This window comes from Chelonia mydas, chromosome 5, assembly GCF_015237465.2.
Source record: "Chelonia mydas isolate rCheMyd1 chromosome 5, rCheMyd1.pri.v2, whole genome shotgun sequence".
NCBI classification, from domain to species: Eukaryota; Metazoa; Chordata; order Testudines; family Cheloniidae; genus Chelonia; species Chelonia mydas.
In genome coordinates, this window is record NC_051245.2 from 18,903,347 (window position 1) to 18,928,260 (window position 24,914).

The 24,914-nt window shown below is 37.3% G+C and overlaps 1 protein-coding gene across 21 annotated transcripts in view; it reads right to left on the reverse strand.

The window, feature by feature from the left end:
* The window catches only part of TCF4 (transcription factor 4), a 315,197-nt gene that overhangs the window by 117,665 nt on the left and 172,618 nt on the right, over positions 1–24,914 (reverse strand). For all 21 annotated transcript variants that reach the window (XM_043546602.1, XM_043546604.1, XM_037902556.2 and 18 more), the window contains 2 exons: positions 3,211–3,340; positions 2,495–2,544 (listed from right to left, as the gene is read on the reverse strand). In XM_043546602.1, the coding sequence (XP_043402537.1) occupies positions 2,495–2,544; positions 3,211–3,340 (180 nt within the window). The remainder of the gene's footprint in view (positions 1–2,494; positions 2,545–3,210; positions 3,341–24,914) is intronic.

Here is a 24,914-nt window from a genome sequence, read left to right on the forward strand (position 1 = left end):
GTTCTTGTGAGTTCAGAATCTGCCCAAAGCAAACTTTCACTGCAGAGTTTTAAGCCCCTGACTGTAGAGGTTTCTAATAGAAACACCTACCAACCTTATCTCCACAGTGAGACTAGACTGCAGACACCATCATAATAAAACTCTCTCCTTATGACAAGAATATAACAGTATCAGTGTAATTGTCCTGAAGTGGTCAGCTGTCTACAGGGAAATACTTTTAATTCATAAGAAATTATGGAAAATTGTTGTATGACAATGATTAAGCAAGTAGAAAACAGACAATATAGCACACAAATAGACTGTGTATCAGAAAGAAATATGCACAATTCTGAATCCTGGAAAAAGCAAATTGTTAATTTTAAATATAAGACAGAAAATAGAGCACTGCATCTTTAAGCATTTCTGCCTTACGGCAAGTATGTGGCTTTTACAGCACAAAGCTATTCTGCCATTCCAGAACATTCAAAGGTACATTCTACTGTATTTAATATTATCCATATTATGTACTGGCTTGCTTCAAAATGTAAACAGCTGTGAGGAATATATCATTTGAAGTTGTCATATAAGCTATTAAAAGTTAAAGTTTCATCTAAATTAAATCCACGGCTAACTTCAAGCATAAAACACTCACAAAAACCTTTGAGGGGATATTAACTATTTCTGTAAAAGGCCAGTAAAAATACATAGCTAAGTAAACTTTAAAAATAGGTACAGTGACTTTTTAATAAAAAATGTCTATTACTAGCAAATTTGTTTTCACAATTTCCATATTTCAACAATAAAATGACACATATTCACATATGTCCAATATCACAAAGAAAACAATAACTGGAACATTTAAATTAATTGTATGCAGTGTTGTTGTAGCCATGTTGGTCCCAGGATATTGGAGAGACAAGGTGGGTGAGGTAATATCTGTTATTGGACCCACTTCTGATGGCGAGAGAGACAAGCTTTCAGATTTACACAGAGCTCTTCTAAGCTTGTCTCTCTCACCAACAGGAGTGGGTCCAATGAAAGATATTATTACCTCAGCCACCTCGCCTCTCATATTTAAATGGTGATATTCATAGTCTGTCCCTTTCAGATTTCAATTTTATTATTTCTAAGATGAGTAGTAGTGAGACTACAGTTTCTCACATTCACAGGAGTAAGTGTGCCTCTTTAAAACATGTTCGTTTGTAAACTTCAATTTTAATTGGGTTTACAATAAAAACAAAAAGTCCATCTCAGATTAACATGTTAATTTGTTCATATATTCTGCAAGACTGATTACCACTTAAGTCTTCCTAATACACACATTTATAGATAATGGAAATATCGTTATGACGTGAAAAAATTTGTCCGTTTTTCAGTATAAGATTTTTTTGTTTACAGCTATTGATTGAAAATCTATCCAATATATTTTAGCACAGATGTAATGCTTTATCAACCTATATAATAGTGCAGCACAAACAAAACTAATAGAAAGGTGCAGAGAAAAATATAATTCTTAGCCAACTAAAACTTACAAGCTATATTTATTGTAATACTTTATCGTCTCTATTAAGGCTATTATCAATTTACAGTACATTATGCCGAGATAAATACTTTTAAAAACTGCAATATACATTTGTTAAGCTTTTTTTCAGTAAAAATAAAAAGAAGAAGAAAAAGAAGAATCTATCAAATTTTGGTAGACGAGAAAAATCAAATGAAAAGTTATTTGGATCACATAAGAAACGATTATATACCACTGAAAAGACTTTTCAGTGTTTAATTGCCTGTGATATCGATTTCAAGGTAAGCACTGAAAAAAAAATGTATCTATTTAGCTGAGATAGTATCCATAGTCCCACAAAAAAATTAATCAAGGATATTCATTACAAGTATACATCATATTTGGTGCGGGAGGAGAGTGGGAATCTGGGTAATTATTGACTATATCTTTATTTATTAAATAACCTGTAATGCCTTTGGCAACAGCTGGATTCCACTGGTTGACACCTGGTATCACACATGCAGACAGCTACCGATGCAGTTACTTTTATAACTCTAATTCAGGTACCTCAGTAGAAAATAAAGATGTTCTCCCTGTATTCTGGGCTTAGACCCATGTAAATTTCTCATAAATCCTTTCCACAAATCTCTTTTAAAATGCAAATCCATAAATCATCATAATACTGACAAAGAAGTTAACCAACACGTGAAACTAATGCTCATTCTATCCAGAGCCACATACAGGTAACTACCCAAACTTCAGGCATCTTTCCAGAGCTCTCTTTGGAGTTTTCCCTGCTGAAAATCAACATGACCAAGAAACATTTGTCCTCATCGTGTAATTAATCACTTCAAAGTTTGGTCAAGTGACAAGATTTTTAGACTATCCTTACCTTGTCTACAGTGTTTACTGATAAATGCTCTATGAGCTTGCAATTGGATTCATTTATAACCCCTTTTGATCAAACAAAGCAAAAGACAACACAAACAAGCTTGGCAGACAAGCAGTACTTACCGATGATGGTAAACCTGGAGGAACTTTTCGAACTTTCTTTGTTTGTACTTCTGAAAAAAAAGATAAAATGCCATTGTAAGACATTGTTAAAACACGTAACACCCATTGTTTCATGTTCTCTATGTATATAAATCTCCCCACTGTATTTTCCACTGAATGCATCCGATGAAGTGAGCTGTAGCTCACGAAAGCTTATGCGCAAATAAATTTGTTAGTCTCTAAGGTGCCACAAGTACTCCTTTTCTTTTTGCGAATACAGACTAACACGGCTGCTACTCTGAAACCTGTCATTGTAAGACATGTTTTCTTTGAAATTTGCTGAACAACAAGCTACCTGATTATGCTTTTTACAGCTTTAGTCTAGACTTCTAGCATTTTGGTAAAATAAAATGGACACCATTGCTACTTACTGAGATCAGGAAGTTTGATGGAAAGTTGCCGGGAAATAGTGAACGTGTAGATTTGGTGTGTTAGATAATTTGTTCCCGCCTTACATGGTTTTGTTTTAAAAAGGACCCTTGTGTGTGCAACCAAGGGGAAGCAAAGAATCAGCTAACATTAAAAAAATCCAGTTTGTATTGCCAGCTGAAAGTACAAGCATGCTCTGTCATTTTCAGTTAAATTACTGCTTTTACTATAAAATGTTGTTAAATAAAATGAAATTTCAATTGTTATTTTTTAATGGGGAAAAAAAAGTTCAAGACGAAGTAACTCACCCATAGAAGTACTGTGAAGAGGCCTCCTTCGGGGGTTATTGCTAGAATACTGATAGTACTGAGAGCCAGGTTTGGTGGGTGAGAGAGCTCCTGGGTTGCCAATATCCATGTCACCTCCAAGGAGACTTTGCTAAAAGATTTTAAAAATAGATATGGTGAAATCTAACTTTCCCGGCCATTAGCCATTTCTTATTGCTTAAAATAACAATGTAAAGAAACCTGCATGAAGCAAACTGAAATACTAGTTAAGAGCCTCCAAGTTTTTAAAATACACAGTATTAAACATTTCCAGTTCAGGGTCTTTCCCTTTGCTAAGGATGCTTTATAGAGTAATTTCTTTTTAAAAAAAAAAATAAAAAAACCTAGAATTACTTACTTTTGAAGTAGACTTATGCCTTTTTATGCAAATACGATCATTGTTTAGCACAAACTTTTGAAGCTACATTGAGGAAATATATTTGAGTACTATTCATTTTCTTCACAACAGACAAAATGTGCCTGTGAACATATTTTTGGTAACAAAAAAACCTTTATCATGTTGCTAATATTATGGTTCAGTGTGTATTAAAATAGTTACTACATTGACTATCTGACTATATCGAAGATTTTCATGTCTGTGAATGAAATACACAAAGCAGATACCATACAAAATATACACGCTAAGTACACAATATTTAATTACGATGTAAAAATAAAATTACACATTGCTAAAAAAAACCTGGCTAATTTGCCAAGTTATTGGGAAAAAAATAACCCCAAATATCTCAGGCTATTGGAGAGCAGCAGCAGCAAAGGACTTTTTAAGTATATCTTGTTTATGTTTGTATTATAACTAACAAGATACACATCCACAAATGCAAAATCTACTCAGTCAAGAAAGGACTCTAGTTTTTATGAAATAGCAGGAAACAGTATCTGACCACAATAAAAGACAAATTTTAATCTGTAAGAGAGTATGAAAGAAGAACAATTTTCTAAGAGTAAGATTCTATTTGCTATAAACTACATTGAAACTTACCCATAATATATAAATCCCCTGATTATACTCTGCACTGAACACATTGTTCTTTTAATTATTCTGATATGCAATAAAACAGGTACAGATACTACCATTTATATTAAGAACAAATTTACCATTTAATAAAGAAATTTTAAAATTAAGTACCAAAAATCTAACTTTATCGTTACTTGTAATCAACTTTTACTGACTGAACTAATTACTGTACTTGATAAAGTACAGAATGTGTTTTCCCTAATCTAAATTCTAATCACCATGTCACTCACAACAGACTTAGTAATGCTTCACTAACACACTATTCACATGCAAAATACTCTAAATAGGCCAATTATGACTCTGCCCCTGTTCCCTGGTTAACCCGCTGAGAACTGAAAAATTTCACAAGGCAGTCACCAACTAAAACAAAGGCTCCTTGTTTTAAATTAAGACAGTCTTTTTAATTCCTAAATAGCTCAACAAAGTGGCATGTCTTCTAATGAAAGCAGTTGGTCAAATATGACCCATGAACTGGAAAATCAGAAATTAAAACATCCTTATTCGCTAACTGTACTTCTAGAAACATCCAAAGATAACTTTTGATTCTATAAAACTATCTTACTTTTATTCCAGATGAGCAATGTGTAAATAACTAATGGGTTATCAACAAGTAATCCTTGATTGATTCTATTTTAGGGCTTTTTACATAATATGCTGTCTAGCATTTGGCATTATAGAAATTCCAAAAGGATGTAATTTACACAGGTTTTAAAAATGTGAGAATGTTAGTCTCAACTTTCTTGTTGCTAATATCTTTACATTTAGCAATTATTTAATATACACCTGTGGTGACTATGCTCTTTTTAATATACACCTGCACTGACAAAAATGTTCGCAAGTGAGTCACATAATGGCAAAGAAACACATACAAAATTCCCTGAAAAAAGTTATCAACTCATTCTGAATATACTATTGAATGTATAATTTTATTGAATGTCTTTTATTGAATAATTCATTCTGGAATGAAAGACTGCTAGCCACAAAAATCTGACTCAACCATGTATTTTTTATCATACATACATTTTTCACATAAAGACAGATCAGCTAATCTGTACATGGATTATCCATGTGTCTAGTGGCTAGTGGTCTGAAAGATTTAACTCACAACCAGCCTTAGAGCTTTCTACATACATCCTACTTGATGTAATTTGATTTTTTTTTTTAAGATTATACATAAAAATGGAGTTTGAATTTTTGTAAAAATAAAATGAATCTTGGTTAATCTAAAATAATTTGCATACATTATATTTTTTGTTTTCTTCATTAAAAGACCTGGAAAGGCTGTGAGATCTCTACAGACAGAAAACTTAGACAACTATATTGGAAATAAGCAGTGATAAGAATCTTAAAAGCAACCCATGAGTCTTTTTTTGTTTAGCTATTGGTTACTTCTCTTTTCCAATATAATATATTATATATTATAATGATTACTAATTCCTTGGTACCAAACGCTTGTTGACATGAATCTACAAAGGTAGATAATAATATATGGATTATATATAAAGCAGCATTCTGGTACTTTGGACATGTGTGAACAGAAATATGCAAAAGTTTAAGAAAGACTGAAAGAAAGGACTTCCAACATTATGATACCGCCTTGGTTGCTTGTAGGGTTTGTTCATTCAAGGACTCTCTGTGTATATTCTTGGTATATGAATGTGCATTACCTTTGCATGTACAGCATGGTCACAATTACTACTACATATTTTACCATCAATAATTTTTATGTAAAGTAGGATGTTATAAGCAGCTTCTTATCTATAATAAAGATCAGTCTTTCCTGAAAAAGCATTGCTGTCTCTTAATGAACTTTTATCATCATCACATACACTAATTTCTTCTTTTTTTTAAACCTTTGTTTTTCACGGGGACAACAAAGTCATTCTTCAAAGGCAACAAAAACATGCATTTTTGTGCAGTTAAGGAGGCCTCCCTAAACAGTCCACTGTGGAAAAGTAAGATAAAATATATATGTATTTTTTCTGAGATGCAGGTAAATAGAACAATGGTCATTTATTATTGTTCAGCCTACATGTCACATTATTAATGGCCTGCAGCAAAGAGAAAGAGAAAACATTTACAAACCATGAAGCCACAGATTACACAGCATTTAAGGCTCTTTGTCCATATTTGTCCATAATTGTACGAATTATTAGGCATTCAAAATTCATATTTGCCATTAAGAAATGATGGACTTGCAAGTTAAGTGTTACATCTGTCAAACTCCTCTCCTGACTTTAGACAGGGTTAAAATGGTTGCATGTTTTCCATTTAGTGCAAGCTAATGTTCTGATGTTATCTTTGTGTCCCACCAGCATACTACCCAGGAAACACAGGAAACAAGATGCTGCATATCTTTGAGCTAAACCATATAAATCTTACAGACATATTCTTTCAATTTAGCATACTATGGGCAAATCCCTCCCCTGCACTCCTGCCACCCTTCAGAACTCTATAGTTTGTAGTGTACATTGTATTATCAAAAAAAAAAGAATGTAACACACTGAATTTTCCAGTCAGATTTCAAAGTTTGAGTTAAAAAAAAAAAAACAACACAGAAGAAAAGCAATCTCAACACAGCAAGATCCATTACCAGATTCAGACATCCAGCAGGTCTTTGTCAATTTGGATTTTTTGTTTGTTTGTTACCTGGAACTCGGTCTGTGTTTCTAACACACTCTCAGCCCTGTCTTCTTTTAATTTTAGCCAGGAAACCTTCACTTAATCCAGAAAATGAAACCACAAATTGAGTTTTTAAAAAATAAAAAACTGCATTTATCAAAACTGATTAATACCTGTGATGGTAGTTTTAAAAAATTGGACTGCTTCCATCATACAGCTGAAACTTTGATTTTCAAACCAAAATGATATTTTGCAACTGAATAATTGTTTCACTTTAATCATTTTTTAAAAATCTAATGGGTGGTAAGTAGATTTCTGAAACTATTATATTTACCCTTAATTACAGATATGAATGAGATTAGAATAGAATGAGTGCTGCCTTTTATTAATATAGAATTAATTCAGATGAAAGGAAAATGACCTTGAATGTTGTAATCTGGGGGTTGGGGTTCGGCACGGGTGTTTCCCCACCATCACCACACCACAGGTTAGGGGAAAATATCTGCAAAAAGGCACTTTGCTGGACTTCCTGTGTATTCTGTTTTTCGTCATTCCCCATTACACTGTGATCAGATATCAAACACAACGATATCATGGGGGATGTTTTAGAACAAAGAAAAACAGTTTTAGATGAAACCAGATTAAGCTCCTTTTCTGAACTATTGCCAAATGCTTAAGAGTTGAATCCATGTTGGAGTATTCTAGTGCTTGCACAGCTGCAGTTCTATTCTATGATCACAAACCTACGTGATGTATAGTGACTGGGGGCCATATGTTCCCCAGCACAGGAAGCAAAAGGTCTAAAGGTTCAAAGAAATGTCAGGAGGGACTGCATGGAGGAGAAAGGTGACTGCAATATAGTATTCTTTCTTGTCATGTAGTTGAGCGTAAGAATCTCCACACCACTTATGCGATAGTGCTGCCATGTGGCACCGAGGACCATGTGGCCTGGCCAGGGGTGGAGACAGGGATAGGAACTCAACACGTTATGCTTTTCAGGTGAAGAAGCATAATTTAGAGATCAAGTGCATTTTACAATTCTATTCTGAGCAGCACGACAGGAATTTCTACACAGCACATAAGGACCTATCACTGCAGCAAGGGAGCCTTTGTGAAAAGTATTACTGCACCTGGGAAGGGTGGGAAGGAGGAGTTCAGAGCAGCGTTTCGCGGCAATGGAACCGAGTCCATAGGACCTTCTCTAGCAATTCCTGTAGATCTCCAGGTAATCTAACCCAATAACATGTGACCTCCTCTTCCAAACAGCTTCTGGCTTGCCACTCCTTAGGTAGAACAATGTTGTGGTCTCAGTGCCTAAACACCTTTGAAAATGATGCAAGGCAGGAAGAGGAACACAGAGCTTTTGTGTGGCAAATTGCCTTTGTACAGATAAACAAGCCTGAAGGCTGAGCATTACTGTGGACATAAAATGCTGAACTGTTATTAGTATATTCACACACAAACACGCACACATAATTATATAAATAAGCACACTACTATACCTTTATTATAACTCTTGCATATCATGTATCAGCTTAAACCAATAACAAGATCATTTGATAATAAACATAAGAATGAGAGGAAACCACCTTCTTCATGTAGAAAGAACACAGTAAAATTATTTTTCATGATTCTTTCCTCATTCCTTTTTGTGAAAGCCTGTAGGAAGATTGATGGATCTGCCTAGCCTATAGGATGAGGAAATGAAATTCTGTATTTTTCACCATGCTTTGCCCTTTGTCACATTCTTACTGTACACTATGGACTCAATTTGCAAATTTTGAAGTGCTACCTGCAGTATTTCACCAACCCCACTTTGCAGGCCAGTGAGGATGAGGAGCATGAGATCACAGCCACACTTCCTCCGTATTCTTTTCCAGGTGATTTGATCCCTGAAGGAGGAAGGATGCACCCCAAAATACACTACTATGCACAAATGTATGAAGAGAGAACAATCTAACTGTTGTAGATTACTTATACATCATGGAGCAGAAAATTATGTGTAATTATGACTTTTTTCAGGAAAAAAGCAAGGCGAGAGGAGTGTGTGATTCTCCTTAACATGAAAAATTTACATTTTTTAGAACCCTCCCACCCAACATTCTCAGTCAATGGGATTTGGCTCCTATGTGCCTAAATCCCTTCAAATGATATTTAGGCTCCTAAATCAGTTTGGCTGATTGCAGTGATGTCTAAATACTTTTGAAAATCTGGGATTTTGTCTATTACAAACTTGCAACCTTGTCAACCTGAATGTGCCAAAACCACACTTGATTAACGCTGAGATGGTTAAATAGTGTTGATCTTTCATTCTGTCTTGTCTTCTGTGATTATTTCCACAATTATTTCCACAATGTTCTACTGTTTTGAGACAACAAACTGTAGCATAATCACTTTCCCATACATAGATATGGGACAGAAATCTGAATCTTACATTTTAAATGCTGGAGGAGAAGAACCCAGAATTCCACTCTATCATCCAGGCTTCAGCCTCTTCTCCCTGTTCTGGGCTAAGTTTATGAACTTTTTATTTGGTAACAATCATGTTGGCTAAGTAATAAAGACATTCTCTGAATTGTTTCTCAGTTATCTCCTTCTGTGGTTTCAGTTCTTTGTTGTTAATTATATTAAACCAGATTTGCACTGAGACTTGTGACAACAGTGTCATCTGCCCATAATCTGCCAAGTCCCTTCAAAAGCTCCTTCAATGATGTTAGGATATAGATATTCAGGCCTGTCTGTAAAGGCCTATACTCTAAGAATTTAAGTGTATTCTTATCACTTGGCTAGTTATAGAGGTATAAAAGAAAGAATCAAAATCAGTGTCTGCCGGTGTAAGAGCCTTCTCTTACTGTGACAGTCTGAGGCCCTGTTCTTAGGCTAAGGCCTTTGGCTAAGCAGCAGAGGCAGCCATAAGCTGGGAAGCGAATGGTCACATCCTCATATTCTAACCTACTCACATTGAAATAAGGTGCTATTGGGCTGTTAGGAATACAATCCTGTCCTGATAATGCCTATCACCTCCAGAGAAAGGGAAGTGCCTAGAAGATGTAAAAGAAAACTTAGTTTGATAGCATCCTGTCTGGCAAGAACTCACTTATCAATAGCTGGAATGTGAAATCCTCACTTCTGTATTGTTTTGACATTATAGTTCCCACTTTGCTATTGTTTGTCTGTATAATCTCTGTCTGGTTCTGTGGTTGTTTCTGTCTGCTGTATAATTAATTTTGCTGGGTGTAAACTAATTAAGGTGGTGCGATATAATTGGTTAAATAATCATGTTACAATATGTTAGGATTGGTTAGTTAAATTTCAGGAAAATGATAGGGTAAAGTATAGCTAAGCAGAACTCAAGTTTTACTATATAGTCTGCAGTCAATCAGGAAGTAAGGGAGGGGAATGGGAACAGGGAATGGGGGTGGGGAAATTGGAATCATGTTTAGCTAAGGGCAGGAATGGGAACAGGGACACAGGTAAGGCTCCGTGGTGTCAGAGCTGGGAAGGGGAACACTAAGGAAGGAAACTGGAATCATGGTTGCTGGAAGTTCACCCCAATAAACATCAAATTGTTTGCACCTTTGGACTTCGGGTATTGTTGCTCTCTGTTCATGCGAGAAGGACCAGGGAAGTAAGTGGGTGAAGGAATAAGCCCCCTAACAAATGACTTTTGGAAGTTTAGCACCTCTCTGTAGAGCCCTCTGTTGTGTAAAATATGCACACAGTGTTTTTATCTAAAGTCCTCATGCTTAGTGTAAATTTCAGCATATTCATGGTAACTGAATATGCAAATACAGAGACAATTTCTTGAGTTCCACAGAATGTATTTGTGAAGCTGAGCCATCAATTCTCCTTCTTCATACAACAAACCATGACCCTAAAAGTGTTTGAGGAAGAATTCTGAACTTCCACCAAGTTCTCTAACTTTTCTCAAAGAGGTTTATATTGTTTCTTGAACACTCAGTCAGAAGTTTGGGTGACTGCACCTGAGAAGCAGCTCATCTTGTCATAGAATCATAGAATATCAGGGTTGGAAGGGACCTCAGGAGGTCATCTAGTCCAACCACCTGCTCAAAGCAGGACCAATCCCCAACTAAATCATCCCAGCCAGGGCTTCGTCAAGCCTGACCTTAAAAACTTCTAAGGAAGGAGATTCCACCACCTCCCTAGGTAACGCATTCCAGTGTTTCACCACCCTCCTAGTGAAAAAGTTTTCCCTAATATCCAACCTAAACCTCCCCCACTGCAACTTGAGACCATTACTCCTTGTTCTGTCATCCACTACCACTGAGAACAGTCTAGATCCATCCTCTCTGGAACCCCCTTTCAGGTAGTTGAAAGCAGCTGTCAAATCCCCCCTCATTCTTCTCTTCCGCAGATTAAACAATCCCAGGTCCCTCAGCCTCTCCTCATAAGTCCTGTGTTCCAGTCCCCTAATCATTTTTGTTGCCCTCCGCTGGACGTTTTCCAATTTTTCCACATCCTTCTTGTAGTGTGGGGCCCAAAACTGGACACAGTACTCCAGATGAGGCCTTACCAGTGTCGAATAGAGGGGAACGATCACGTCCCTCGATCTGCTGGCAATGCCCCTATTTATACATCCCAAAATGCCATTGGCTTTCTTGGCAACAAGGGCACACTGTTGACTCATATCCAGCTTCTCATCCACTGTAACCCCTAGGTCCTTTTCTGCAGAACTGCTGCCTAGCCATTCGGTCCCTAGTCTGTAGCGGTGCATGGGATTCTTCCGTCCTCAGTCCAGGACTCTGCATTTGTCCTTGTTGAACCTCATCAGATTTCTTTTGGCCCAATCCTCTAACTTGTCTAGGGCCCTCTGTATCCTATCCCTCCCCTCCAGTGTATCTACCTCTCCTCCCAGTTTAGTGTCATCTGCAAACTTGCTGAGGGTGCAATCCACACCATCCTCCAGATCATTAATTTCTTTTTCTTTCTTCTGTCAGAGCAAATAGCAAAGAACTCTTTGTCATAGTTTTTTCTCCATGGCTAGATGGGATCTTTACCAACCTTCACACAACAGTCCGTGGCTTTCTTTTCAAAAGTTGACCTCTATCTTTGTAAGAATACTTGTAGCTATTACAAGGTAATTTCTCATGTTCAACCAACCCCTGTGGGCGAATGTCCTTAATGTTGATTCTCTGAGTTCTTTTTTTATAATTATTCCCTGCCCCCCACTATTTCTTCACTTGCATTACTTAGGGTGTACTATAGTCAGAATAAGAAACAACTACCGAATGAATTCAACACAGCGAAGACTAAAAAAATATGTTAACTAACACTGCATAGTATCAGATACCAACCATGTCCTGCTTCCAGAATTTTGTGGAGGCTGGTAAATCAACCATCCACAATATTCACATCTCCACCCACTTCCCTATCCAACATCCAATGACAGCTGATTCCATCAACTAGACACATTCCTTTCTCCAACTACTAATAGTCCCACCCATCCTCCTTCACCCTCTAGATTTCAACAAAATTCGACACCTTTCTGATTGTTTACTAACATAGGTCTAACAAGGACTGTAATGTTCTCCACTTCATTTTTAACTTTTCAGAATACAGTTTTCATTCACAGAGCGGAATTTGAGCCTAATCTTTCTACTATCAAAAACTTTCATCTATATGTAAACAATCTAGACTGACAAAGACATTTAAAAAAAAAAACATAAGAGTGTTGTAAAGGGGCTGCAGGGAGGCTGTGGAATCTAGATCTTAGAGTTCTACACAAAGTCCATTACGCAGGGAATCCCATCCAAGATGAACTCCATCCAGGTTGCCAATCAAGAGAGGTGCAGTTTTGTGCCACCAAAGTTGATAGCACCCATTTATCTTAGTTGCACAGTTTTGCTGCGTAACCAATCTAATAAGATATTATAGTCAAGGAGGTGTAGCGAACTTAGACCAAAGTGATGCAGTTTATACACCAAACTGAACCAAATCAATGTGAATATTATCTGAGGGGTAATGGCAGAATCCTTTTCCAGGGCAGGATAAGAGATACAGAGCCAACTTTTACCCTCAGTTTACACCTGTGTAAATCCACAGATGTACAAGTGAACCTTAAGAGGGGTAAATTAGGGCAGAATTTGGCCTATAGTCAATACTGGATCTGATGTGGGTTGCTGCTCAGCTGCATATAATTAAGCACTGTCTGCAGTATTTCTTACAAAGCAACTCAGTGATGCTAGGATGGAGAACTGCCACATCATCACACAATTCAACTGCTCTACAACTTCTCCCTTGTGTAAATAAAACATCTACTCACTCACCCCTCCTATGCAACAATGAAAATTAAACATTAAGAGAAAATCTGCCTATTTCTGTGTCCCTACACAATGTTTATGATAAGCAACAAAATGTAGGAAAAAATATGTCTGCTTACAGACACTTTCTCTGCCTCCCCCCACCCCCAATACAGTACAGCAAAACATACAAAAGCTCAGTTATATTAAGTGTTTCTGTATTTTAAACATGCACTATATCAGAGCACTGACATATGATGTAAGTGTTACCAAGGTAACTACCACTTAATATATAGTGGAGTAATAGTCAAATAAAACTCATGCGTGTTGGCATGTAAATTAGAACTGCCCGATGGTTACAGAAAGGCTCCTACATCCTCCTGTTTTACCACTTTTCACATTCTTTTAAAGAATATATTACAGAGTAACATCATTGTTCCCAATACCCAATTCCATCCACTTTTTTCCAAAATTTCGCGAATCCTGTATTCATCTGGTACTTATCAGCAATGTGGTCACTTATTGGGGATGATAGGAGGGGAAGAATGAGGGTTAATGAAGTGCAGAAATTCATACTGTGCAATGAAAAGAGCTTTTTTGCATTTTTTCCCAGAGTAAAATATACAAGAATTGCAGGCAATAATTCCCTAGTCAGTCTATACTACTTTTCCAGTTCAAGTGAGCTCTTTCCGTGTATAATTCAATAAGTATGTTCTAATCACTACTTGCCTTAAAATGTTTCTCTTTGGAAAATTATTTCAAAACCTAAAATAGAGCAAGTTTTAAAAGACCTGTTAACCTAACAAGAAAATTAACATCACTCTTCTCTGTGTAAACATTTAACTATAAAGAGCTTGCTACAAGAATACTGGGTCGAGTTGTTTCAGATGGGGTAAAATATCCTGACATGCTTCAGTCTTTAAAAGGTGTTTAGTGGCTGAATTCCCATTTTTAACTATATAATTATTTTCTCTTTGAATATAAGAACACAGAAAAGATTTATACAAGTTCAAATTCAAAGAGTGTTTTTCTGAAATTCAGTGTTAGCAATATTTTTACCCAAAGAAAAGTTACATTAAAAACATCCAAAAGACCAAGAAAACGTCCTGTCTTTAAAACAACAAACAAACAAATCAAAAACAGCTAAATAATTTAATTGCTTAGAAGAATGTTTTTGTTAACTCATTACTGTTTGTTGCGGTCTCAAAGATACTACACTGTCTACACTGCAATGTAAATCTAGAGTTAGCAGAACTCCAGTTAGCAGACTCCGGGTTTGTTAACCTAGGGGTTGAGTGTCTTCACTTATTTGTAACCCCAGATCAGGAATTGTTGAACCATGGATCCCAACCTGAGGCTTCCACGTCTACACTGCATTATGCAGGCCAATCATCCCTATCCCAGACTTCCTAGAGCCCTTCCAACATGTGGCCGCTCTAGCTCTTTGTTCGTGGTGCAGCGTGGAAAAACTTGAGTGTCCACCAAACTTGACTGTTCAGAGCACAAAGAAAGTTGGCCTGTGGGACTGTGGAATACTTTTGGCGAACTCCCAGAACACAAGTTCAGTGGGACTATGTCTACACTGCAAAAGAAATAGGACTTGCACCCTGGGTCCCAGCTTGATGCAGGCTCAGACTCTCCATGCCTGTGGGGCCCTGGGTCTGAGACTCGGGTTAGTGCGATTTGTGTGTAAAGGGAAGGTGGGGCAGGCTTAAACCTGAGTTCAAACCCTGGGCTTACACTGCAGTGTAGACATACCCAAAGATAAGCAATACTTATCCCTTTCTTATCCAGAATCAAGCAATTGTGTGTAAAATAATGTTATCCAGAGACTAAGAGCAATTTAAAAATCTTTCCACGATCTAGCACGTCAGAGACTCAGGTATATGAAAAATGTGAACAGATCTGTCTATCAGACATATATTTAAAAAGACACTATCCAGTTAAAATTCATATATTTACCTAAAAAAGTGGGAAGAGCAAAGAAGTGGAATTTGAACCATATATTTGTATTAATGGGAGAGAACTTAAGGAGCAGTACTTGAAGCAAAAAGGAAGTTTAAATTGTGAAAGGGGTTGGAAGCAGAGTACATGTTGCATGCTCCTCTCTCTGCAACTCTAAAGAAGCCCTTCCAAACAAGCACCAGGTGGTTTGACTCAGCAAGCCACATATGGCCCACTTGATCCTTCTCCTGAAAGTATATTAAAGGACCGCATTCTTTTCCTCCTCAGAAGGTGTTAACCTCTTCCACACAGAAGAGATCTGTTGGGATTGCTGCACCAGAGTCTGCATGGACAGTACTCAATAGCTTTTCTTTTCCCCTGGAGGAAGACAGTATCTGTGGATACAACTGATGCTTATTACTTTACAAAACTGCCGAACATGAAAGACATTTGTATAGTAACAGAGGAGGTGGGGAAAAGATTATTATATTCTTTAGAGTCAGATGAAAACTAAAGATTGTTTACGCAGGATAGGATAAACAGTGAGTTTCACTGCTGTTCGAATGCGTGTCTGCAAATGAAATTCAACTCTTGCAAATACAAATATATTGCTATGCTTTGCTATGGTTTGTTTTTATTTTTGTTTTTTGTTTTTTTGGGGAAGGACCCTTAAAAATTATCAAACTAAGTGGATTGGCATTTCAATACTACTAAAAAATTTGTGGGTGTTCACTGTCTTCATTGTTATAAACTTAAGTTTATTTTGTATTTTACAGAATAGGGTTACTCAAGCAAATATAAATATGTATTTTAGTGACAATATTAATTCATTCTGAGATTTTTTTAAAAAGTGAAAAGTATCCATTTAACTGCATTTATATTCCTCTCTCCTAATTTCAATATTTTTAATATAGGCAAAATATAATAAATGCATTCCAAAGGCCATTCACATGGAAATACAGCTGTAACAACTGTACATATTAGTGTAACATAAAACTAATGTCAAAGAAAATACAGATCAGTCTTCATTTTAAGTACACCCTAACACCTGTAAAGTTTAGGACACCCTGAGTTTTCATACAGGATACAAAATTATACACAATATATATCAGCAAATTCAGCTGATGCGAGCAATGTGAAAAAAACAGAAGCCTTTTTTTTTTTTTTAAGCTGAGATGGGTAAAAAATATAGTGGTGGTATGGTCATTGAAGCCAAAATGGAGCATGATGCACCATGCAGCTATACCTAGCCGTCTTGTGAATGGTCTTTTAGTTAGTTTAGCACTGCAGGAAAACTTCTAAATAAAAAATGTGCATGTGCTTTCAATTAAAAGCTTAAGAATAAAGATTTTGTTTCCATTTCTCCCTTTGCAGTACATACTGCAGGCTGACTGTATCACACAACCAGCAGGTGAAGATTCCAATCCTAAGGAGAGAAAAAGAGGTGAAGTTTTATTGCCTGGGTGCATCAAGATCACCAGGTGGCTTCTTCATCTGTGCCAGACGCTTCCCATGTAAAATAGGAAAGAATGAATTCAACAAACTGAGAACAAATTAGTGTACCTGTTTCATTCCATCAAACCTTTATGATAAATTACATCTTTCTCTCCTACCCAGCCCCAAAGTCTCTACCTTGATATATAAACGCATTACATATATGGTGGCCACCATTAAAAAGACAGTATTTATGCCAAGGAGCAGGCAGTAGTAACTGGGATACTGCAGCATTTCTCTTTACTTAGAACCATGGGAACTGTGGGAACTGTTGGCATGTGTTGGCTTTTTACAAATATAGTGGGGCCATTCACCAAACCCTAAGAACTAGTGGTCACCAAATGAAATTAATAGGCAGCAGGTTTAAAACAAACAAAAGGAAGTATTTTTTTCACGCAGCGCACAGTCAATCCATGGAACTCTCTGTCAGAGGATGTTGTGAAGGCCAAGACTATAACAGGGTTCAAAAAACAACTAGATAAGTTCATGCAGGTATCGGCCCATCAATGGCTATTAGCCAGGATGGGCAGGGATGGTGTCCCTAGCCTCTGTTTGCTAGAAGCTGGGAATGGGCTACAGGGGATGGATCACTTGATGTTCTGTTCATTCCCTCTGGGGCACCTAGCACTGGCCACTGTTGGAAGACAGGATACTGGGCTAGATGAAATTTGGTCTGACCCAGTATGGCCGTTCTTATGTTCTTAATCACCCTCATACATGAAAAAATAACAATACTACTTCGTATTTGCATATAACTTTTCATCTGTAGGAGAGCATGCATTACTCCTATTGTATAAATGGGGAAATTGAGGCAAAGAGAGGTTAAGTGACTTTCCAGGATCACACAGAAAGAGCTTGTCTACAAGCTGAATTCCACTGGTTTAATTTAAGATGTGATTTTAAACTAATTCAGTTAATCTAGTGTAAAAGGCTATGTGCACACTTATTTTGCATTAAACCCAGCTTATTTCACTTTACCTTAAACCAGCTCTGAGGAGGTTAAAGCTAAACCAAAGTAAGAAAAGGAGTACTAGTGGCACCACTAGTACTCCTTTTATTTTTGCGAATACAGACTAACACGGCTGCTGCTCTGAAACCAAAATAAGCCACCCAAATGAAATAAAAGTGTCTACATGGGAATGTAGAGATTTAACTAAACCAGTGCAAGTTTGTATGTAGACAAGGCCTTTAGTCAGAGGAAGTCAAGAATAGAATCCAGGTACTCTGACTCCCAAGTCTTTGCCTTACCAGCTAATAATTCAACCCTGAATTTGAACTGGCAACCTAAGGGCAGAAGCCCAATTTAAGGGATCTCTTCACTCCCTGGACCTATGAAAAGGTGAAACAATGCTCCAGGGTCCAACCACTTGGTCATGTTTTGGACAACAGCTCACAGAAAGAGGAAATCTGCAGTACCAGAGGTCCTCTGCAGCAAGACCTGGGAAATTGTTCCAGAGGGGACATTTTACTTGTCAGTGGCAAGTGGGATTTTCAAGCCCTGCCAGCATAAATTATTTAGTACTCTTGTTGTTCTCAGCAGAGGCACCAAAAATTGTATGGACATAAAGGCTGAAGACCCACCACTTCCAGGTCACGGGGAAGACATATTTGTAGAGCATTGCAAAGAAGCTTGCAATACCACAGTCTATGTCACATGGGTAGAGGACTCTGGGTAAAGGATTACAGTTTCCAAGCCTGTCAGTCTATCATCTTTCTCTAGTGTTAAATTCATTAAAAGAAAAATTAAAAACCTTAAACCTTTCTAGTTTTCCACTAGGCAGGATGAATTGCTCATCTTAGTGCAATTACAGTAGGTACACTTTGCATCCAGTTTTTGTCACAATGTCTATTTATCTAACACATGCATTGTAAAACTAACCCCATATGTTATGACAGTATGTAAAAAAGATAGAAATACCCCTGTGCATTACATTCCAGACATATATTCAGTTTTATTAGACATTATATGGATATTTTTCCCAAGATAGTTTTGAAAGGCAAGGATATGGAAAATATCCACTTTACCTGAACCACAGTGTTGACTAGATCTACTTTACTAGTAAAATAAACAGGCTCTCTTAATAGTCAACCTAGCCCTCCTTTCCAAGAAAGAAAATAGTTTTTAAAAATAGAAAAGCCTATAAAATGCAGACAGATGGCCACATTCTGTCATTAACTTCAAAACAAAATAAAAATATTAACTTTCTCACTGTTGCTAAACATACTACAGCAAGCATTATATGTCTGGCAGACATATACCTCATCTGCTGCAAAGACATAAAGACATACCTGGCTCCTCTGTTATTATTTATTATGTGGTAAACACCAACAATGTATTCAGCACTCTTCACAGCAATGGAACAAAAAAGAAAATCCTACTCCAAATAGTTTCCACACTAAACAAGACACAGAGAACACAGGTCGCATTAGGGATGTCCAGAAGAGAGAATCATGTACTGGGACATGTTTTATGCGTTCACTACTGGAATGCTCATAAGAAGCAGGTCTCTAGGAGGTATCTGAATGTGAAGAATATCATGACTGGCAAACTGGCAGATGTATGCAAAGGGAGCATCATAGTACACTGAATTGGAGAAGGGGACGAAAGTGGCATTGAGAGTGATTTATTATTATAACATCTGCTGGATAGAGAACCCTTCACCTCTAGGTCAATTACATACAGCCAAGTTTCACAATGACCAAAAATGTTTACTAACAGGTCCTGGGTTATGGTTTAGTGGTTTCTGTCCAGCTCTCAAAGGACATGCATCCATACCACCTAAACCAAAATCACAAACCACTCTAATTGGCCATTTTATTGATAGCTTCTACAGAGAGGCCAAAGACTGAATGGGCATAATGGACAGTGACCCTATGGACAATCTATATCCCATGGTAGGGCTGATGCACACTGGCAGGACCAGTGTGGGCAAGTCTGCACTGCTGCTGCCCCTGGAGTACCTGTTGTACGGATAAAGAACTTCAAAACTTTATAGCAGTTGTGATATCTTTCAGAAGTGCTAAATACATACAAAACCCCAACTTAGTAATAAATAGCAACAACAATTTAGAAAACAGCTTTCAAGCCCTAAAAAGTAGAGCTGGTTAAATGACTGTTTTATATTGAATGAAAACTGGCTAGTTAAATATGGTTCAGGTGTGAGGTATGGAGGAACCACTGAAAGTGGTGGGCCGTGCTGTACCACAACCCCACACCTGCCCACAGAGAAGGGCTGGCACACCAGGGAGAATAATCTGTGCACCCTAAAGCATGGAGACAACTGCCCATTCCCTGCATGCACTGAGAATCCATAAGAAAGATTGTGCCTCAAGATTAGTTGGTTGGTTGTGAAGGTTTTAGGGTAGAAGGTGATATACCATTTCAGTGTCATTACATCCAGATGTTCCAAAGATCCACAGATGGGAGAATGTCATAGTTTCCCTCAAATTTCTCCTTGCTGTAATGTAATTACTACTCTTACAGTACAAATAAATAAAATAATAATAATAATAATAATAATAAATAGGTAGTGTGACTCAACTAGTCCAAGTCTCTCCTCTGGGCCAAAAGAATATGATTTATGCGTCCACACTAGGAATTGGGATTAATGCCTAAAGCTAACACTGAATTGCTGTACTAAGATGTGTGTTATGGGGAGGGTGCGCTGTCAGAACAATAGTCCTTTAGATAAGATGTCAAACCACCATCTTTCTCCACATCCTCTGTACTAGACGAAGTTAACAAGCCCAAAGCTCTTTTTATTAAAAGAGGATAACTACAGGGTCAAGGCCTACTTTCCCTCTATTTGAATACAGACTCCAAGTGCTCTTGAGTTCACAAATAGTTTCCCCATTTATCTACACAATCACTGCACATTGTTTGATGAAATAATCTGAGATACCTTAATTGCTATATATGAAGCAATAGTGTATTATTCATTGGAAGAACTAGTTATTAATTAACATTTTGGAAGCATCAAAGTTCTGTGAAAAGCTCACAGACCAGGGGCCTAATTTTCAGCACAGTCTTAACTGGTCCATCCATTTGGATCAGGCAGTTTTGCAAGTGAAAAAATCCCATAAGCAATTCTGCACTCACAATTATTTGTTTTCTCAATTTATGTCATTTGCATGTTCAATCATCTGATTTGTGGGTGCAATCAGGTACTAAATTACATAAATTATGCTTGCAAATAATTGAAGATGCAATTATTGTATGTGAAAATTATGGGCAAAAAGAGGGAGGCCAGGTTTTGAAACTCTGACCGTATGTATGTAAAGGGATCACTTTAAACTTCACCACTAAAATGCAAGCACCACTGAGAGACTGGTAACTATTCCAGTAGTGCAAAACACATTTCACAACAGCTTTTAGAGTGAGAAGTGAAGTAAAATATCTTTCCCAATTAAAGCAACAAGCATTCAATGTACTGTAGAAAGAATTTAATAGCTATGACAGCCAGTATGCAGCCTAAATTTTATCTGTGGTAAAAATATTGATTACTTTAATAGTGTTCTTTGCCCGTGCCCTGTGCTTCTTAAAAAAACTTATTTCCACATCTTAAATTGTGCTGAATGTGAAGGTCCTACATCTCCTTTTACATGGTAATTAAGATTGACTAAAGCTGCTATTCATATTCATCCTCTCTGCAAAAGAGCAGGTAATTCACGTTAGACTTAGGCCTTGTGTAAACTGCCACTTTACAGCGCTGAAACTTTCTCTCTCAGAGGTGTGAAAAAACACCCCCCTGAGTGATGCAAGTTTCAGCACTGTAAAGTGGCAGTGTAGACAGTGCACCAGCACTGGTAGCCGCGCTCCCAGCACTGGTAACTACTCCCCTCGTGGGGTGTTTTTTTTACAGAGCTGGGAGAGCTCTATCCCAGCACTGGTGCCATGACTACACAGCCACGTTAAATGCCGGGGCAGCGCTTTAATGTTGGCAGTGAAGACATATCCGTAGATGGTGGCAGAACAGTATAACTTCTATGTGGGAGAGAACCTATCCGAAATGGTCTGTTGGAAACGGGCAATGTGCCAGTATGTGCCAAATACCAAAAAGATGACACTGGGGAATTGGTGGAAACTGGAGGAAAACTGACGCTTTCAGCAGTAAACATTATTTTTAAAATTGCCTTATTGTTAAAGAGCAATATTTCAGTAATAGTGCCAATTAAATCTAATTTTGTTACAATTAATCTGAACTGGGTATCTTGATGTATCTAGAGAGTAGTCAGTTGGCCCATTTAGAGGGAACAAAGATCTCTGGCTTATTAAAGGAGTACTTGTGGCACCTTAGAGACTAACCAATTTATTTGACCATAAGCTTTCGTGAGCTACAGCTCACTTCATCGGATGCATTCAGAAGTCTCTAAGGTGCCACAAGTACTCCTTTTCTTTTTTCTTATAGTACTGTGGCTTTTCATGACCCTGCTGAGCTTAGGAGCTACGACAAGATCTCAGTATAACGTGGTATGACTGCAGGCACCAATATAGCTTCATTTTTTTAGCATCTCTCACATTCAAGGTATCTCAAAGCATCAGATCAATATACAATATAATATAATATATAATATCATATACAATGACTGCAGCAGCAAATGGAGTAGCCACTGGCACTCAACCATGGTACACACCTACTGCTGGACATTATAAGCAGCCGTATTATTTGGTGTCCAGGATATCAGTTTTTGGACAGTGCTTTGGGAATTTAAAGCTTTACCAAGATAGCACTTGGTTTAACATCTGATCCAAAGGACTGCACTTCAAAAAGTAAAGCACTTCCCTTTGTAACTGAACTTCAGTGTTACATTTCTGCATTTCTCCAGTTATGGAGCAGACTATGAACTTTTGCCTTTCTAGCTAAGATTCAGGAGAACACCTACTAAATAAGCCACACAGACACCTGAACTTAAGTTTATCACTTTTATAAGTTTGTCTGACAAGAAAACTTTTACTTAGGTTATTAAATTAGTGTTACAACATAGGTCAAACCACAATATAACCATGATCACAGGGTATTTCATGGGCACTGGAACTGATTTCAGGACCTGGAGTAACACTTCTGCCTTCCAAAGTGAGACAATTCAGCAAAAACTGTGACAGGTGGCAATTATAAGAACATAAGAATGGCCATACTGGGTCAGACCAAAGGTCCATCCAGCCCAGTACCCTGTCTACCGACAGCGGCCAAAGCCATGTGTCCCAGAAGGAGTGAACCTAACAGGTAATGATCAAGTGATCTCTCTCCTGCCATCCTTCTCCACCCTCTGACAAACAGAGGCTAGGGACACCATTCCTTACCCATCCTGGCTAATAGTCATTAATGGACTTACCCTCCATGAATTTATCCAGTTCTCTTTTAAACTCTGTTATAGACCTAGACTTCACAACCTCCTCAGGCAAGGAATTCCACAGGCTGACTGTGAGCTGAGTGAAGAAGAACTCACCTGAACTATACCTGAACTATAAACTTTTTTGCAAAAGTTACTGGCTGAAATCCTTGCTCCACTCAAGTTAATGAAAGTTTTGCCATTTACATCAATGGGGCAGGGATTTCACCCACTGTATATAAATTTAAAGTCCTTGAGACAGGCACATGTCTTTAGAACAAAAGGCATGGGGTGGGGAGGGGGGTGTCAGACTACTTGACTGAGTTTCTCTACATGCGTTTACCACAGAAATTTCCCACAAATATTTCACTTCACTTCCAGAATATATATTTTAGAGAGTTGCTAGCAATATTTTTGCTGTTTCTGTAAGCACATTCCATACACCTACCCTGTTATGCTGAGGAAGTCACGAATGTTTTGTGGTGCTATATGTGTATGTGTAAGTAGTAAGTGAAGTTGTGACAGTTTAGTAGGAACATTGGACACAATGGCAATTACTGGATTCAGTTGTCTCTTTAACAGAATTATGCCTTTAAAATCCAATACAACTTTAGTTTTTATAATTGATTTCATACAGAGTCAGACACTAGTGTATCCTGCATAAACACACTGCCTAGTCAACAAACTGGCGTGTTTGTATAGTCACAAAAAAATCCTTCAGTATTCTTTGAGGGAATTTACACTTTTGTTGTCTGGACACAAAAATGCGGGTTAAGAGCAGATATTGTATAAGCCTTAACCTTGAATTCCTTTGTTTTGTTAGAAATCTTTTCTGTCATCTGAATATAGCAGTTGCATGCTTTTATATGGGTAGAAAACAAAGAAATATTATAATAAAAGACTCTTGCCATCAAAGTGTAAAGAAATCTAGTTATTTGACCAATCAAAAAACATACTTAGCAATTTGTAATAGAAGAATGAAATGAACCTCACTATATCTCAAGAGATCTGTAATTTGATCTTCACAAAAGGTAGCTTGCCAATTTAATTGAGGTAGGAGTTATTTAATTTTTTATATACAGGTATAGTTTCAATAAAACTACATATGCCTATATTACTGCAATGGCAGATGTGTCTCGATTATTAGAGGTGGGCTCTAGGGAATTTATACAATGGATCTTGAAATCTGTAAGCAGCTGTTTGTAGAGGGGTGGAACATTGTAACACACACACATGTTCCTTAAGTGCAGTAATGTTTTGTTATTTTACTGCAGGTGTATTACAGAGATGAAATTTAATAACTTATTGTATACAATACCAATAAAAGAAAGATTCTATGCCCTGATGTTCATGAAGAAAATACAGATTAGAAGCAGATAGCTCTGTTCACATATAGACACACATAGTGTTTGTTGCCACACTCACTGATGAAGTGTTGTCATTTCTATTACTTTACTGTTTAATATGAACAGGAGTTCAGTCCATCAAAACAAAACAAAACAGAACAAAACAATAGCAACTCACAAGATGCTGAAAACACACTCCTGACCAATTTAGGGGAAAGAAAAGGCATTTGAATGCATGGACAAGATTCAGGCACGCATTTGTGGGGTCTGTTGGATGCATAAAGCCCCTGTGCAATGGTATCAGAGATAACGTTCTAATAACAGACAGAGTAATTCTCTAGTGACTTAAAACAGAAATCTGCTTTTACAATATACATCTGTCTAAATCTCACACTGGAGGGCAGACGAAGAAAACACTCTTAAAAGTAGGCATCACATAAAAAATTCCCCTAAGACCTTCCTCCTCCTATGTTTAATGGGCTCCTTTACAAATTATTAGAAATGTTGAAACAATTAAATAAGTCACAGTGGAAAAGAGAAGTCTCAGTACTTATACTTGAAGAAACTAGGTGAATAGTATTGCTACCCATTTCCTTGTCAGCATGAGAACACTGCTTATTATGCAAGAATTTACACACTTATTGCATACAAAGG